This window comes from Dermacentor andersoni, chromosome 1 (assembly GCF_023375885.2).
Source record: "Dermacentor andersoni chromosome 1, qqDerAnde1_hic_scaffold, whole genome shotgun sequence".
NCBI lineage: Eukaryota > Metazoa > Arthropoda > Arachnida > Ixodida > Ixodidae > Dermacentor > Dermacentor andersoni.
In genome coordinates this window covers 120,098,410-120,116,297 of record NC_092814.1, presented here as the reverse complement: position 1 = coordinate 120,116,297, position 17,888 = coordinate 120,098,410, and the positions used below count along the sequence as shown (strand labels likewise).

The 17,888-nt window shown below is 40.5% G+C and overlaps 2 protein-coding genes across 2 annotated transcripts in view; one reads left to right on the top strand and one right to left on the bottom strand.

The window, feature by feature from the left end:
* Positions 1 to 3,584, bottom strand: part of Hr39 (Nuclear hormone receptor FTZ-F1 beta) — a 155,437-nt gene extending 151,853 nt beyond the window's left edge. The window contains exon 1 of the mRNA XM_050193716.3: positions 2,843 to 3,584. The gene's annotated coding sequence lies outside the window, so the exon portion shown is untranslated. The remainder of the gene's footprint in view (positions 1 to 2,842) is intronic.
* A 160-nt stretch (positions 3,585 to 3,744) lies between these two features.
* LOC126545753 (S-formylglutathione hydrolase) overlaps positions 3,745 to 17,888 on the top strand; it is a 30,102-nt gene continuing 15,958 nt past the window's right edge. Inside the window, exons 1-5 of the mRNA XM_050193725.3 lie at positions 3,745 to 3,983; positions 4,116 to 4,214; positions 8,016 to 8,140; positions 8,741 to 8,805; positions 13,137 to 13,356. Of these exons, the coding sequence (XP_050049682.1) occupies positions 3,824 to 3,983; positions 4,116 to 4,214; positions 8,016 to 8,140; positions 8,741 to 8,805; positions 13,137 to 13,356 (669 nt within the window). The 5' untranslated portion in view covers positions 3,745 to 3,823. The remainder of the gene's footprint in view (positions 3,984 to 4,115; positions 4,215 to 8,015; positions 8,141 to 8,740; positions 8,806 to 13,136; positions 13,357 to 17,888) is intronic.

Here is a 17,888-nt window from a genome sequence, read left to right as displayed (position 1 = left end):
ATCCATCCATCCATCCATCCATCCATCCGTATGCATGGATCCATTCTGTTAGCACTGCACAAGGAGATTGCTAGCATGTTACCACATAAACAGTTCACTGATGTACTAGTGTCACCATAAGATTCAGTAATACTTCTCATTAGCAGAAAGCAATGGTTCACTTGCAATTGCAAATCTTTCTAGTATAGCCACAGACCAGGTACAAACTAGGTACAAACAAGATGCAAGATATGCGTGTACATTGGCAAGTAAAAACATTACCAAGAAAGTGTCTCACTGTGTCATTAGGAACTGCAGCCAACAGGTCAAATGTGTAAGGCATTAGGAAATTTTTGCACAGTGTTACTGTTCTAGTAATGCTGCCTGCCGCTGACTCTACACATGTACAGGGTTTACAACACATGCACAGTTGGGGGAAGCGGTATCACTAATGGTAATGGTAGAGGTATGCTAAAATATTCTATTGTGTATGCGGTTCCCCTTTCTTGTGGTAAAGTATAGCTGGGACAATCAGGCAGGCACATCAATAATCCCCTCAGTAAACATCCAAGCATCTTGAAACTTATAAGGTTCTTTACATCTTGCTCAAAGTTACAGATTTTGCTGCAAACGAGAAGAAAAGGGGTTAACTGAGGGGCCCGACCTTTATTAGCCATATCAGAAGAAGCAGTGTTTGTTCGCTTCTTATGATAAGAGTTTGCTGTGGTCACTCTGTATTCAAGGAAACAGATTATATTTAAACAATGGGTAAAACAACTTGCAAGCTTGTTGACTCATATCACACAATTAGGAATGTGTATCAATTAAAGCACAGTTCACTACATGACTTAAAAAGTGTGCTTACCTTGATAATACATGCTTGACCTTTCGGTATCCTTCGTTTCTTTGCTTTGCGAGTAATGGTCTTACACATACATGCGCTTACTTTGCCGCGGTAACTTGCGATGTAAACAGTTCTTTTAGCTTGCTCCCTCGGCTTACTTATGCTCTGCCATGCATGTGCAAGACACTCCTACCACACCCACCCCTTGTTTTGCTCCCTCTGTCATTGCATTTTCAACTTTTTGCATGCATCAGCCATTATGCTGTTGTAAAACCTTTGTAGCATGTACAAGGTCCCATTTTGACAGAGTTGAAGTTTGTACGTATGAACAATTCCACAGCAAACCCTGACTAGTCATAATGCATAGTGATCTACCACAATGTTTTCAAAACCTATGATGTTGTTTTAAGGACTAAGAGGGTTGCATTTCTGTGCATATCGCATGCACTTGTGCAGAAACATCATTGCTACTGATGGGTATGTATGCCAGTGATTCAATGCTAGTCATAAGGAACAGATCACAACATTATCTGCAGTCATGGGTAGTCACAAGCAATACACAACAAACTCAAGGTACAAACTCTATAACTAGAAATAGAACAATCACATATGCACAGCTGTTTATACAAACTGCTGCAACAGATGTATTAGTTGGAGCTTATAGCACAGAACATAAACACGACGTCTGGGCACATGAAGCCACAGCACATATATAATACATCCGGCACAGAGAATCTGTCAGTTACAGTGAAGGGGCTTAGAATCTGCATTATTACATTGCTATTATTAGGATACCATTCTCACGCATACTTTGCGACGCACGCGTTAGATTAATGTTACGCAGAATACAATAGAAACGAGTAAAATTTATCCACAATACTAAGGAGCCCACTATGACCACTTCATATTTTTTAACAGTTATGGATCGCGCTGGAAGTGACAGTGACGATATATAGCTAAACTTCGTGAAACCACACAGACGAAAAAAAAAAAAAAAACGCAAAGACCGTTGCGCGTTTTTCAGTCTATAACTGCCAAGTTCGCGTTCTTTTTTTTTTTTTTGTCCTTTTCAAACGTTGAGGCAGCGCGATTTCCTCACCTCTTGGTTCAGCGCGGGAGCGCCAACGAACGTAAAAACCACTCACCGTGAATATCCCGCTAACGCAGCAACAAATATACTATAGCGGCAAGCTGCCTAGCGAGGGCAGTTATACCTTAAAACCATATTTAAGGTAGCCAGACGGCTCTGGAGAACAAAGCCATCGCCAGGGAAAGACGTCGTACTTCGTTATCAAATCGGGTCAGATGATTTTTTATTTTTTTTCTCGTAGTGCAGCTTGCACGGCTCAGTGTCGGGACGTTAACAATAGGCAGCACGAGAAAAGGGGGGAAGGGGGTGCCGGAAGCGTCAACTAACAGTTAGGATCCGTGATATCAATACTGTCATAAAAAGGCCCCCCTCAAGAATGCCAAGCATCTGCACCGGCAGCCGACGAGACATTGCTCAAGGCACTTTCCCAAGTTGTCGTGCAGCTTACGCTGGCGTTCTCATTTGTAAAACAATAAAAAAGAAAGAGAATTAGGCCGGCAAGACGATCGAGGCGCCCTGCAAACCACCGCAGCGTTTTTCAATTACTTGCTATGCTCTGAATCATAACGAGCTTGAATAAGCGACGCCTTATCCTAACAACGGGTGTTCATTTCACCACCGATTGAAAGCAGAATACCTGAGGAGCGTCCAGAATTCAACCTCAATCATGATGCGATCATCACCGATTACGCTCGGTGTTGCTCGCAGCCAATGTTTAGGCTCATTCTGGAGTATTGGGATAATTTTATAAGCACGTGGGTTATTTTATAATGCCGCAACGCAAAGCGAGCGTCAAAAAACTCGCTCGGCAGGGTCACTACCCTTGCGCTCCGGCGGACGACCCAAACAATATCGATCGCTCTCGATGAAGACTAGTTCCGCCAAAACACACTGGCGAGACAGCGGCAAGACTAGACATAGGCACTCACCTTTTTCCATTACGATTCGCGTCCGGCAGCTCCCTCGGCGAAGCAATAACTTCTCGCTTCTGTCAGTCTGCATAGCAGCCAACTAGGCCTAACGCAAATGTCGGCTGGCTGACTCTCCGAAACCGAAAACTCCACATTCACGGGCTCACAGAACGCTTGCCGATACCGATCTAGCAAATGCATCGGTATGCCCCGTCTACTGGAGCCACGCTTCATACAGAGCCAACGACGGCATCGTAGCACACTCCGGTAGTGATAAATTCGTGCAACGCCAAATTGCAACACACTACAAGCACAGGACCACGGCGTTATGCACCCTCGCTCAAGGCACACACCGTTCCAGCTTAGTCATACAGTTCATAGGTGTCGCGACGCGCTTTTGGCCGGCCACCTCTTCGACCACTGTGCGTGGTCTCGACTCTACTAGCATTTGATATTCAGATGTTCGGCCACAGAACACCTCGAAGTGATATTGTGCTCATGCACTCTGGCAGTGCGTAAGGCAATGTAAGGTACGCACGGCGCGTACATGAAGCAGAGGCCTAAGCAGGGGCCTCGCCGATTACTTTCCCTCATTCTTTCGCGGAGGAGCCACACGATACAAGAGGTGGACATGTAGGAAAAGATGTTCAAGAGAGATAATCGACAACAGCTACTAGATGCCAAATTATTGCTGCATAATTCTGTGGTGCACTAATTCAATGACTATAATGCTAGCCTTCTTCCTTTTGAAAGGATGTGTGACGAGAACAGTACGACTGTCTCTGCACGGGCACAAAAATAAAACCGCCTCCACATCGGTTACCTGATTAGAGGGCAGCATTTACCACCCCATAATGCGGTGTGGCAATAAAAGTTGCTTACGCGCACTCTAGTGCACGCTTCAACATATGCACACCACGTGATACAGACCAAGCAGCCGAATTCTACTTTTTATCAGTGTGCGTGTTGCATCGAGAGGTGTGTGAGCAACGATCAGATATGGAAGCGCTTACGTTGGTTTCCAGCAGCAAGTGCTTTAATGGCCTGCAGAAAGTCTACAGTCACTTCAGTGAAACGCTGAAATGCACAATGAAGTTTGCAATCTACTTGCCGCCTAAATCAGAAGTTGCCTCCGTGCCTCTTCTTTACTGGCTCTCTGGTGAAGTAGCTACTACCCTTTCGTTCTGTAGCAATCGCCTCTGATTTAAAACTACGAAATGCTTGCAGTGGAATATTGTGCCGTCCGGCTAACCTGCGTGCGTGCTAATTCCTTATGTAATTTTCATTGCAGGGCTGACTTGCACTGAGCAGAATTTTATACAGAAAGCTGGAGCCCAGAGGTATGCCAGTGAAATGTCAGTAGCTATAGTATGCCCCGACACGAGCCCTCGTAAGTTTGGGATTAACTTATCGTATTGTGTTCGCTCAGGTGTTTTCGAAAGACATGTTGAATATAGCATAGTGGGCACACGTGCTTGCACACTTTATACCATATTTTAAAAAAGTACACTGTAAACACTTACGTAACAGTTCTGCCACGCTACAGGCTATGTGGCGTCTTCAATCTCACTGCCGTAGTGGCACTTTGCAAACCTCAGCTGATGAAGGCCGGTCCATCGTTCGATATTGTTGAAAGTAAACACTCGTTCTGTTTACCTAAGTTGTAGCGTCGCTCAAGTTTATAAGTTACAACAAATTATTGTAAAGAATACCTTAACGTAAGAAGCCGATGGAGCAATCGGTAAATGATTACGTGAATTGTAAGAAACTTGTAAAAAGTGAGCAGATAAAGAAATGGGAAAACACTAATATTTGCTAGTCACTAAGCAGGGTAATATTATCAGCAATTTCGAAGATATAGTAAAAGCAGGGGAAGAATTCTATACTGACCTGTGCAGTACCAAGAGCAGCCACGCTACCTTCATTAGAAGTAGTAATGAACAGGATACAGAGGCCCCTTCTATAACTAGCAATGAAGTTAGAAGGGCCTTGCACGACATTATCCAGGGAAAAACGGCAGGAGAAGATGGAATAACAGTCAATTTAATAAAAAATGGGGGACATATCACGCTTGAAAAGCTTGCGGCTCATTTTTATCCAATGCCTCACGACTTCATGTGTACCAGAGGACTGGAAGAATGCCAACATAATACTTAACCACAAGAAGGATTCAAAAATTATAGGCCCATTAGCTTGCTTTCAGGATTGTATAAAATATTCACTAAGATAATTTGCAGTAGAATATGGGCAAAATTTGACTTCAGTGAACCAAGAGAACAGGCTGGCTTTAGGAATTCTACAATGGATCACATTCATGTCATCAATCAGGTAATCGAGAAATCTGCAGAATACAATCAAACTCTCTATATGGCTTTTGATTCAGCAGAGATTCCAGCAGTCATAGAGGCATTGCATAATAAAAGAGTACAGGAGGCGTACATAAATATCTTGCAAAATATCTACAGAGACTCCACAGCTACCTTAATTCTCCACAAGTAGAAGGATATCTATAAAGAAAGGGGTCAGACAAGGAGACAATCTCTCCAATGCTGGTCCCTACATGCTTGGAAGAAATATTCAAGCAATTAAACTGGGAAAGCTTAGGAGTGAGGATCAACGGCAAAAATCTCGGTAACCTTTGGTTTGCAGATGACATTGACCTGTTCAGCAACACTGGGGACGAATTATAACAAGTGATTGAGGACCTTAACAGAGAAAGTGTAAGAGTGGGGTTGAAGATTAATATGCAGAAGACAAAGATAATCATGAATAACTGGGCAACAGAACAAAGTTAAGGATCGCCAGTCAGCCTCTAGAGTCTGAAGGAGTATGTTTACCTACCTCAATTACTCACTGGGAACCCTAATCATCAGAAGAAAATTTACAGAAGAATAAAAATGGGGTTGGAGCGCATGTGGCAGGCATTGTCAGCGCCTGACTGGAAGCTTACCATTATCATTGAAAAGGGAGGTGTACAATCAGTGCATTTTTACCGGTGCTGACATATGGGGCAGAAGCTTGGAGACTGACAAAGAAGCTTGAGAACAAGTTAAGGACCACACAAAGAGTGATGGAACGAAGAATGCTAGGTATAACTTTAAGAGACGGAAAGAGAGCTGAGGTTTGGATCAGGGAGCGAACGGGTATAGACAATATTCTAATTGACATTAAGAGAAAAAAAATGGAGCTGGGCAGGTCATGTAATGCACAGGTTAGATAACTGGTGGGCCATTAGCATTACAGAATGGGTGCCAAGAGAAAGGAAGCACAGTTGAGAACAGCAGAAAACTAGGTAGGGTGATGAAATTAGGAAATTTGCAGTCACAAGTTGGAATCAGTTGGCACAGGATAGGAGTAAGTGGAGATCGTAGGGAGAGGCCTTCGTCCTGCAATGGACATAAAAATAGGCTGATGGTGATGATTATGATGATGAATGAAATGATATGCAATACTGACAATGAAATAATGATATTTGCTGCACTACCGCATCCATTCTGCCCGCCACAAAATTTAGTGGCTATGGCATTGTGCTGCTAACCATGAAGGCGTGGGATCAACTTGCTACAGCAGCTGCATTTCGTCAGGGCAAAATGAAAAAAAAAAAAAGAGATTCCCATGTACTGTGCATTGGGTGCATGCCATTAGATCGTGGTTTTGGCATGTAAAACCCCAGAATTTAATTTTTATTGAAAAGTGCCTACAGTAGACTGCCTTGAGACAAACTTTGTTCTGCCAAATTCTCTTATCTATAAAGGTCTGGGATCTTTGTCAGTTACCCATAGGTTCAGTGCACTTCTATTAAGCTGATGTTCTATTAAGCTTCTTGCAGCTTCACCGACTATACTGCTATTGATGTGACATCTGGAGTGCCCCAAGGCTCCATTCTTGGGCCACTGCTTTTTTTAATCTACATAAATTATTTCCCTGTTAACATCTGTGCTAACATTCGTCTTTATGCCTATGATTGTGTTTTATAAGAAGTGATTAACTGTTGTAATGATCATTACTGCCTCCAGGAGTCATTTGTTAGGTTTTGTACTTGGTGCAACACCCGGCAAATGAACATTAACTTCGGTAAAACCGTCCTTATGTCATTCTGTAAAAAATCTCCTTCTCTTTTTCATTACTCCTTCAATAACCGCGCTGTGGGTAGGGTAACTGAGTATAAGTATCTCAGTGTCATTTTTACACATAACATGTCATGGTCTAATCACATTGATTGCATTTGTAGTTAACTACCCACCGTGGTTGCTTAGTGGCTTTAGTGTTGGGCTGCTAAGCATGAGGTCTCGGGATTGAATCTCGGCCACGGAGGTTATATTTAGATGGGGTGAAATGCAAAAACACCTGTGTACTTATGTTTAGGTGCATGTTAAAAAACCTGAGATAAATCCAATTTTCTGGAGTCCACCACTACGGCGTGCCTCATAATCAGAGCGTGGTTTTGGCACTTAAAACTCAGTTTTTTTTACATTTCTAACAAAGCACTAAAGAAATTAGGTTACCTACGTCGCACGCTATCCAACGCTCCAAAAGATGCTAAGTTATTATATAAATCGCTAATCCGTCCTGTTGTTGACTACGCATCTGTTGTTTGGAACTCTTATAAGCAGTGTGAGATTAACAGGCTAGAAGGAATTGAGGGAAAAAGCTGTAAGATTTATATAATACTGTTATGATCGTGACTTTTCACCCTCTTCTGCACTTTGTTCTTTGAATTTAACTTCGCTCTATTCATGTCGCCGCGTGGCATCATTAGATTCCTTGCACAGCATCATCAATTCTTCCGTTAGACATTCAAAAAATAACTATACTAACCTCATGCCAGAGTCATTGATGAGATGACATCACAACTTAAACTTGATGCCCTACTTTGCATGCCACTAATATGTTTAAATTCAGCATTTTCCCTCGTTCCATAGAAGATTGGGATTCCTTACCTGGGTCTATTCGCTCATGCCCGTCCCGAAGTTTTGTATCTACCATCCAAGATAGAAAACATGTCTTAGGATATCACCCTTAACGCTGTATGGTATTCTGGTGTGTCTTAATTTCCCTCTGTTAACCCACTCCTGCTATAGTGCTTATTGCATTGTAGTATGTACAAATAAATAAATAAATGTTCTGAAAGGTAAGCATATGTACAAGGCCCTTGTATAGTAGTATTGTATTAAGGAGTAATTTTCTTCAGGTGGATGCAACATTGAAGGAGAGGATGATAGTTATGACCTTGGCACTGGTGCTGGCTTTTATCTGGATGCTACCCAGGGTAAATGGAAGGAAAATTACAAGATGTACTCCTATGTGACAAAAGAGGTGTTGTTGTTTTTTCTGTACTTTCCTTTCTCAGTGTCATTTATGCTACAGTTATAAGCTAGTGAGATCTTGCATTTCTATTGTGCTGATATCCCTATCAACATAGCAGAAGAAATTTAAACTTTACACCAAATAGAGAAACATAGGGTACATGTCCTCAAATAACAAAGGAAAGTTTGCATTGACACATTTTCTAATAACAGCACTAGCTGTGGCCATACGTCTTTGATGCTTCATAGTTATCATAATTCAAACAAAACATTGAATTGCTGCACACTCCCTGCGAGTTTTAAACATGAACAAGACAGTGTCCTTACAACAAAATTCATTGCTGCCATTGTGAAAAATTACCTTTCAAGAACTGATTAATGATTTCAGATTAAAGTGATCTGTATGACAGTAATGTTAAACATAACATGATGGCTTCTTTTTTTTTTTTGTTCTTTTTCAATAAACTAATTAATTTAATCTGCCCAAACCAAAGTAGGCATGGATATCAACTGCTTCAATTGTATATTCACCTAGCATAAATACATGCAGTAGTGTCATTAATTAATGGCCGTGCTACTGCTTTTTTTTTTTCCTGTTACAAAAATTCAGCTGCCTGCCATAATGAAGAAAAGCTTCCCAGTTGACACTACCAGACAAGGCATATTTGGGCACAGGTATGCTGCCTTTGCAAATTGTCATTGAAAACAGATGCTTTCGTCATTTTGCCATTTTATTTGGGAAAAATTGTGTTGTTTCTTGGGGCATGAACATAGTATTTTATACTTCATGCACACATCAAGCTGACATTTTGCTTAGTAATGTATAAATATGTTTGCAAGTGACTCTAGTGTGACATTTCTTTAATAAAAAAAAGTCACTAGAGAAAGTGAGTTCCAACAGTATGGCATAAAAACATTACACTGCAAGAGTGTGTATTTAAGACATGTTCAACAGTCGGTAGACAAAGGAAGCCTAAGGGAAGCCCTGATGACAAGTTAGCTGCAGGCTGAGGATTCCCTTAATTGCTCGCTGTTGATTACTTCCAAGTTTCCGTCTTCCTCTGGACCTCTGTCTTGAACCGCTGCACAGCGAGGGTTTCGAGTCTGGCAGTCTCGATGCCCTAACTGCTGTGGTTGCTTAGCGGCTTCGGCTTTGTGCTGCTAAGAACTAGGTTGCGGGATCCAATCTTAGCCGCAGTGGCCGCATTTTGATGGCGAAATGCAAAAACGCCTTTGTACTGTGCATTGGAAGCACGTTAAAGAACCCCTAGTGGCCAAAATTAATCCGGAGTCCCCACAAGGGCATGCCTCATAATTGGATCATAGTTTTGGCATGTGAAACCCCAGAATTTAATTTTTTTAAACCTTGATGCCCTCTGGTATTGCACACAATAGTTTAATAGCCAGCGCCATTCCTGGCTGTCGCCAGAAGTGGCGCTGGCCTTACACTCCGGTTTCCATCATCATGTGAACCCCTTGTCTTCTACGGACATTCAAAAAGTGTGCTGTTTAGAGGCAAAAATTGGCAACGCATACGTCCTTTGGGGATGATTGGCTACGTTAATGTGATTAGAAATCTTTCTTATGAAGGGTGTGTAACTGGTGATGTATATGTTTTATGTCTTATGATGATTATTGTATCCCGATGCCATATGCTGAGTCACGAAACTTTATGGGCACATCAGCAGACACGCGAAGCAGCAGTCTCACTGCCAGCCGCAATACCGAACGATAACACGACATAGTATCTTGTAATCACTGGACCCCAGTTGAAACACCGTAGCAATCCTAATATTCCTAGTATCCTGGCTGCAATTCCGTTACAGTGGCTATCCGTCAAGCAGACGCACTTGATATGGAAGTGTCTGTTGCGGATGGGGTGCTATCGTTTTAATTTGTTTATGACTACGTACTGTCACCTTAGCACAACCATTCTGGGGGATTGGCCAAAAATGGTCGCATACCAATACCACATGCACAGTGCCAGAGTTGTCTATTTGGGCACATACCCAGTGACCCAAGTTGTCTACTAGGCCAGACAGCAGCCAGCAGCAAGTTGTCTATTCAGGCACGTAATAAATGGCCCATATTGCCTGGTCAGCAAGACTGCAGCCAGCACATACCTAGTGGTATGTGCACTTAATGGAGTAGAGATAGGCACATCAACAATTTAGCTGTTCCAATTTCTGACTTAACAGGAGAAATGAAACCTGATAACTTCACCACAGCCATTGACACAAACAAAAAATGAATTCATATAAAGAGTAATCATTGGTTTTCATTAACAGTGAGCAAACATTTATAGATGTTACCTGCAATGAACCAAAAAGAGGGTAACGGCACTTCAGAGAAATTTGCTGTTATTCACTACCCAAAATGAGCTTCAATACACTATTTCTAAATTGTTGAAGTCAGAGTGCTATGCCTGCCACTGGCTTGCAACATTTTTGTAATGCATAATAATGCATTAGTGTTCCAATTTTGGCTGGTATGTTGGGCATTGTACAAAAATCAAAATTTTGACCACATAGTTTTCCTTAATGTGCCCCCAAATCTCAGTTTTTCATTTAACATTCATGAAAGTGTGGCCATCGTGGCAGTTATTGAACCTGCAAACTTGTACTAGGCAATGTTAATACACTGAGCACACTTCATTATTGCTTCCATGTACACGTTAGTTAGCTCAAGAGGTGGCTGATCAATGTCAGCATACAACAGGCAGCAAAAATTTGAGGGCTCACAAGCATGTTGCAGCAGTGCCAAAAAAAAATGTGTTCAGCCAGAAACATCTCCTGTCTTCACCCCCATTCTCACCCAACGTAGAAACCAAGGCTCAAGCATGCACATAGGCATTACCATGAGACATGTATAAAATTCATGTTCTTTTGCCTTTCATGCAGAAACTTATAACTGGTTTAACAAACAACGATAAAATGCAAAGGTGTGACAAACAAAGTAACCGTGGTGAGTTGGGCATATAAAACAAGTCATACCTAACTTGGGGGTAAAACATAAAGAAGAGTGTACATAGCACAGCATAATGAACTTCCCACTGGGTATAGCATTGCCTTCACCATTTGAGAACTACAGTTTCCTACATCATAGGAGTCTTAAAATGGAGCAAAAATGCATTGGAAGGCAGTGGAGAGTTGAGACACAGCAGCTTTAGATTCTGCAGTGGTTTGGGCAAGTTGGTACATTTTCACTTCATATACATAGCGCATGATAAATAGGGACAAATAAAAAAAAGGGGGGGGGCGCAGGGACACACATAGCCATTTGTCCCCTAAAGCTGTCTTCTGCTGTTTCACTGATAATTTCACTGATGCACTACTGAGAAAACATCCTTGTCGGAGACCTAGGGACATCTTGAAACTTGACTAAAAGTGTTGCGCACTTTCTTTGAAAGGAAGCTTTAGCTCAGGGCCAACTCCAATTTCCCTTTTCTAGAGCATGTAAAATGCAGAAATTTCTTTTGAGACAACTGTTTGACTGATTTGAGTGAAATGTCTTGCATGTAAGAGAAAAAGTTACTAAGAAGTAGGATTTTGATTTAGGGCATGGAATTTTTTGCAAAAATTTCAAAAAATTGATGTTTAGAAAAATTGAAGCAGAAATTTTACAAGTTCGTAACTTTGCACGAAAAACAGATATTGCTGTTATGTAAGTTAATCCATTAGAGCATCTAAGTGGACAGATTTGATATATGAATTTACACCTTGCATGAAATTCTTACAATGTCTGCAAGGGCTTTGCAAAAGTTCTACTCGCAATTTAGTGGTATATTTCAGAGTAGTGTATTCTACATCAATTCTTTTTTTTTCCACTTTATATGTATTATTAGGTGCAGTTTACAAAATCATGATTGTTTTTCATTGAAGAGTTACAGAGCTGTAAACTTCATAGTTAAGTTTTGTAATTTTGCAATATTCAAGAAAATTTGTTAGAAAATTGACACCTAAATAAAAAATCTGCTCCCTAAAATCACTGGATTTTAACTTTTATTGTTAATGCAACAAACTTCATCAATATCGATGCAGTGGTTGCTGAGAAAAAAAAGATTTCTCTGTTCCAGTGTATTTAGATGGAGCTTTTGAGCCAAAGTAAGAATGCTTGTTCTCTTAAAGTTTATTCTCTCTATCTCTCTCTCTTGAGCTATAGCTTCCTCTTTAAGCACAAATTTTTGAACTAGGATAACAGCAACTAATATAATCTTGCAACTTTCTAAGTTTTAAAGTGAATGGCTTTCTTTGGCTGTTTTGGCTGTTTTCTTGGTTGATTAGTAGTCGGGATCGGCAGGGAAAATGCTCTCTCTCCCTCGCTTGCTCTCGTTCATTTGGGCTATTCACTTGCATTGACAATGATCGTCGATGGTTTCTGCACAATTTTTTTTAAATGACTCTCCCTTTTTCTGCAGCATCAGTTGGCGAACTAAGTGGTTTTTCTAGTTGTGTAAAGCTTGTCCAAATTTTTTTTTTTAAGGTACAGTTTTCTAAGAGTTTAGTGAAATGATGAGAAAACAACTTAAATTCACCTTATAAAGTGGTGATTGTGACGTGGTGAGTGGGTGCAAACTTTCTATGCTAAGGCTATGTCAGCTTGTCTGCTGTAGCATGGAAGGCCACAGTACTGCCATCTCAGGACATGGATAAGTTGGATCTCTGAGGCAACTCTGTCCTGTGATACACTTGATGATGGTGAAGGTGAAAATTGTACTCGTTAATTGTACTTGCTCTTTTCTTTATTGTTTTTGGCTGTTTTGTCATTTGTCTTTACAAAGGGCCCCAACAGTCTAGTGGAATGTTCATGTAGCATGCATGGCATTGAATAAACTGGCTGTGCAGTGTGGAGTACTAATGGAATTTTTGTTGTAATTGAAAATGATATGGTGACAATTGAATGGCCATTAGTCGACACACAGCCTTTCATCAAAACTGAGGCCCTAAAAACAGACCCAAGTTGGTTTCAAATTTTGTCTGCTATAGTTGCGTCTTCTGTTGTTGCAGCATGGGTGGTCATGGTGCACTTATTTGTGCTCTGAAAAATCCTGGCATGTACAAGAGTGTGTCGGCATTTGCGCCCATCTGCCATCCTGCTGAGTGCCCCTGGGGTAAAAAGGCATTTTCAAACTATCTTGGTGAGGACCGTGCTGCATGGGAAGAGTACGATGCCACCCACCTTGTGCAAAAGTACAAGGGACCACCACTGTGGTTCTTTATTGACCAGGTAAAACATTGTCTAATTCTTTTGGCATTCATATGCATATTAGAGGACACTAAAGGCAAGCACTTAACAGGCTGGTCTGGTAGATTACTCATTTTTAACGTTCCAAGCATATGCTTAGTTGAAGAACAGCTCTTGACATGGAAAATTGCACCTGAATTTCCCTTTGCCAGTCTCCTTTGCACTCAATGCTTGACACTTCTCATATTATCAGGCAATGCCCCAGATATCAGTCTTTTTGTTGATTTTTGTCCTCAACCTGCGTAAAGAGTACAAAACAGGTTTGGTTGAAATCTTTTTCCTGAACGTAAAATTCCAACACTCAATTAGCCTTAGCCAGTCATTCTTGCAACCTATGATGTCATGGAAGTTGCTTCAATAATTTGAAGATGGCACTGTAGCATATCTTTCAGTTATAATATTTTTCTTGCATGCCAGATCTCTTCTCTTGCTAAAAGTAAAGTAGTATTTGCTATTTCAGGTTGTATATACAAAACTAGCCAATTTAGCTGTTCCATTTAAGTATCCTGTAAAGTACTTGGTCATGATAGTTAAACTAATCTTGTATTGCAAAGGAGCCACAACTGCCACTGCAGAATTTTACACGCACTGTGCAGTGACAGTGCTCGTCTTGTCTGCCACCGGTGACGTCAGTGAAGGGGTCTGGTGAGAATAGCTGGTGCAGAGCACCTGAAGCTTCAGCAACCGTAGCAGAAGCTAGTTCTCTGTGCAGCACTCATGAATGTAAAGGAATTCCACTGTTATGTATGGCTCCAGTATAATCTCCTGTCACTGCTGTGGCTAGTTCAAGGTAAGGGGACCAAGTTGAAGTTTTTTTCAGTCTACAACTGTATTATTACTTTGTTTTTAGATGAATCTGGCACAATATTGTCCTTTAAGTAATGTGTTAGCATCATCAGCACATGACAAACTATTTTATTTAAAGTGGTTTACAGACTACATGGGGTGACATTCTTGAAATAAGTATAAAGCGTGCTTAGGATGGTGCGTGAGATCATTTTGATTGCTTTTGGTTGTCCGATGTCCACTGGAATCCTCACCTCCTGAAGTCCTGTCAGGTAGAGACTTCAGTGCATGACTAACTGAAGCAGTCCTGCCTGACAATAAATGCAGGACTGAGAGTCCGAGTATCACTTTCTCAGCTCTCAGCCATCAAGCTGGCTTGAAATGCAAAAACATATAGGAACACAAGCATTTCAAATTGCCTAGAGCTAGTATAATGGCAGCAGAATTAACATTTGAGCTAGTTAGCAACACACAGGAGTGTGTTGTCCTTTTCTGTGTGTTGCCATGTTATGTTTGTGCTACTTATTCCAAGGGATAACGGCAATGGGATTAATAGTTCAGCATATTAATAGAGTCGAGGCTTCACACACACACACACACAAAAAAAAGATAATAAGGATCTAAGGTATGCTTATGTTAGCTCATCTGGCTTAGCTGCTAGGAGGCCCTAATGTACAGCTACTATGCTTGTATTGGACCACTGCTTTATTGAAAAACTGCTACAACACTTCTATACTGTACACTAGGTGTTGATTTGTGTGCTACAGTGTTCTAAACTGGCTATGCTGGATCATTTTGTAGTGCTTCGCACACAGAAAATGGGAGTGCTTGTGGCTGCTTCACGGGTGCTGTAAAAGGGTCAATTGAGTAAAAGGGTCAATTGGAGAGTTCTTCAAACAGATTTCAAATATGTTATGAGTTTTTGTCTAGCTGCTACATTTCTTGAGTAATGTCCTACACAACGGCAAAATATACTGGTCTTTGCAAACACTTTTCTTGTCTATTAAATTTTCACAAAAAGCATTGTGTTGTAGCTTATTTAGCTCTCTGTAGACCGCAAAGTGCTGATACCAGATCCAAACAGCACATACAAATACTGGATCTATGCAAAAATAATTAGGACACTCTTACAATCTCATGAAATATAACCTTGTACTTTTGCAACTACTGCTGAGAGATATTGCAATTTCAAGCAGATATCAGCATTCTACATATATTGAAGAGTATGTATGCCAAATTTCGTTAATATAGGATAATTACAAGTGTACCAGGTTGTTCTCATGGGATTGCGAAAAAAATTTGTTAAAGTGTACTAATCTTTTTATTGCATAGTTATGCTAAACAGTAAAGAAAAAAAAAAGAAGATCCTACATATTTAGCCTAGCAATAAAATACATTGTGCCTGTAGCACTAGAAATAATTTCTGAGTTATGCTTGCTTAAGAAATGTATGGTAGCACAACATGGCAAAAAGTTTGTAAACAAACAGGTTATTTTACGAATTCATACACTTGCAATCAGTGCACAAATAATATGAGGATATTTGTTTAATTATTTACTGTAATGTTTCGAACTAAAAAGACATGAAATGTTCTGGATAACGAGGATTAATTGCTGTATCGTACATGATACAGCATGCAGATATGAATTGTTTTGTGGAGGAGAGCAGAGACTTGTGTCCTCGTGGAACAACAAATTTGGTGGCAAAATATGTTCCTGCAGGCTATACTGTTTCTTAGCATCATTAGCACTGTTATGGAGATGAATATTTCAGAAAATGAAAATACCAGCATTCTTTACGATAAACGTAGTTTGGGGCCTGCGGTGTTCCAAGAGTTAATAATAACAGCCGCAACAAATTAATCTCAGAGGAAGCTGAAGAATGTTTTCTTTCAGCTTCATGTTTCGGAAATTAACAGCACAAAACAGACAAGGACGAAGGAAAAGAAGAACACGACACTGGCACTGACTTGCAACTGAAGTTTATTTTGAGGAAAGTCACATTTATATACACAGGCCAACATGTCAACAATTAAGCGACTGTGCATGCGCATTATGAGCCATCCTGGTGACTTGTCGAAGCACACGTGGAAAACATCAGTGCATCATTACATGGATAAAACCAGTGCGTCAAAACATAACAAACCATAAACCCAATAGAAAAATTTTCCTACCAGACTTAACAATCCACCGTGAAACATTTTCTTCCAAATATCGCAATTCTTTTTTACTAAGAGTGACAGACAGTCTACTAACACACCTTTCCCCTTCCCTATGAATATGAAAAGCTTCCATAATCTCCCTTGTGGTTTGATCTTTATGCCAGAACAACTGAACAGTTTTTTCGCTAACAGTCGGCACCTCAAAATAAACTTCAGTTGTGAATCAGCTCCAGTGTCGTGTTCTTCTTTTCCTTCGTCCTTGTCTGTTTTGCGCTGTTAATTTCCTAAACATGAATCACCACCAGCTCGCCCAAGTTACTCTTCTAGTTCTTTCAGCTTGCCTGAAGATCCTAAACGCTACTTATATAAAAAATTAACAGGTAAGCAAGGTCTATAAAGGATATGGCCTAGATACTGTAGTTATCAATTAGTCAATGGACAATTATGTCATCAAATTTTATGTAAAACCCCCTACAGGGGGTCTTTAAGGAAATAAAAATGAAATGAAATGAAATTTTAAAGAAATTTGTACTAGCTGGAGCTGCAAAAAATACACTCTTTTTAAAGGGACACTAAAGGCAAATATAAAGTCAAGCTTAAGGGATAGATTCGTGCTTGAGAATATCTAAGGTGTCAGTATCATTGCTAACAGAGCCTTAGTAATCGAGAAATTGAAGTAAATGCAGGACACAATTAGAGACTCCCCTGGGACATTCAAGTACTTGCCTGATGACAAAGGCACTCCTCATTTAAATTCTGTCACTAGTACTCAACCACTCGTTATAAAAACATAGTTGTATTGCCTTATAAGATAAAAGAAAATGCTACTTGTGCAGTTCTTTCATTTTTAGACAAAATAACTAATTGACAATACCCTTGACACTAACGCAAGCGGTCGAAAGGTTTCGTTTTCATTGGACTCTGTGCCTCCCACGCTTTTCCATTTCAGTAGTTTCGTTATCGCGTAGTGCTGCGCTGGTTGTGTTGGCTCATGAAACTCACATAAACTGCAAGTAGCAGAGCATTCCACTTCCATGTGATGTTGCGGGATGCCCGAACGGTCCACGCCACTTGACCAAAAGCAGCTGCAGCGACAAATCCACTGCTTGGCTCTTGGCTTGGTTTGTTTGTTTATTTATTTAGTTATTTAACAATACTGTGAGCCTTTGCACAGGCCCATACAGGAAGTGGATTGTAACAATGCACATCAGCATGGGAATAACAGGAAAAAAAAGGAAAAATATGAAAAAGCAAACTGCTATAGAACAACACTGGGCATTCAACACAACAAGAACTTTCTTTGTTTCCCTGTAAATCAAGATGAAATAATGAAATTTGCTCAGAACAATTACAGTATTAGTTGTATGACAATATTGTAGTTATGAGGGCTCAATAAAATACCACTGTTCAGTGCATTGCAACATTTACATCTCGAATCATAATGTAGCATACAATTACTCGTGCAACAGTGTTCAAGCATTCAACCAACACATTATCTTGTAAACTACATGCTCAAATACTCTCATGCGCAACCAAGATATGGCTACAATTTTTGACAAAGCCATCC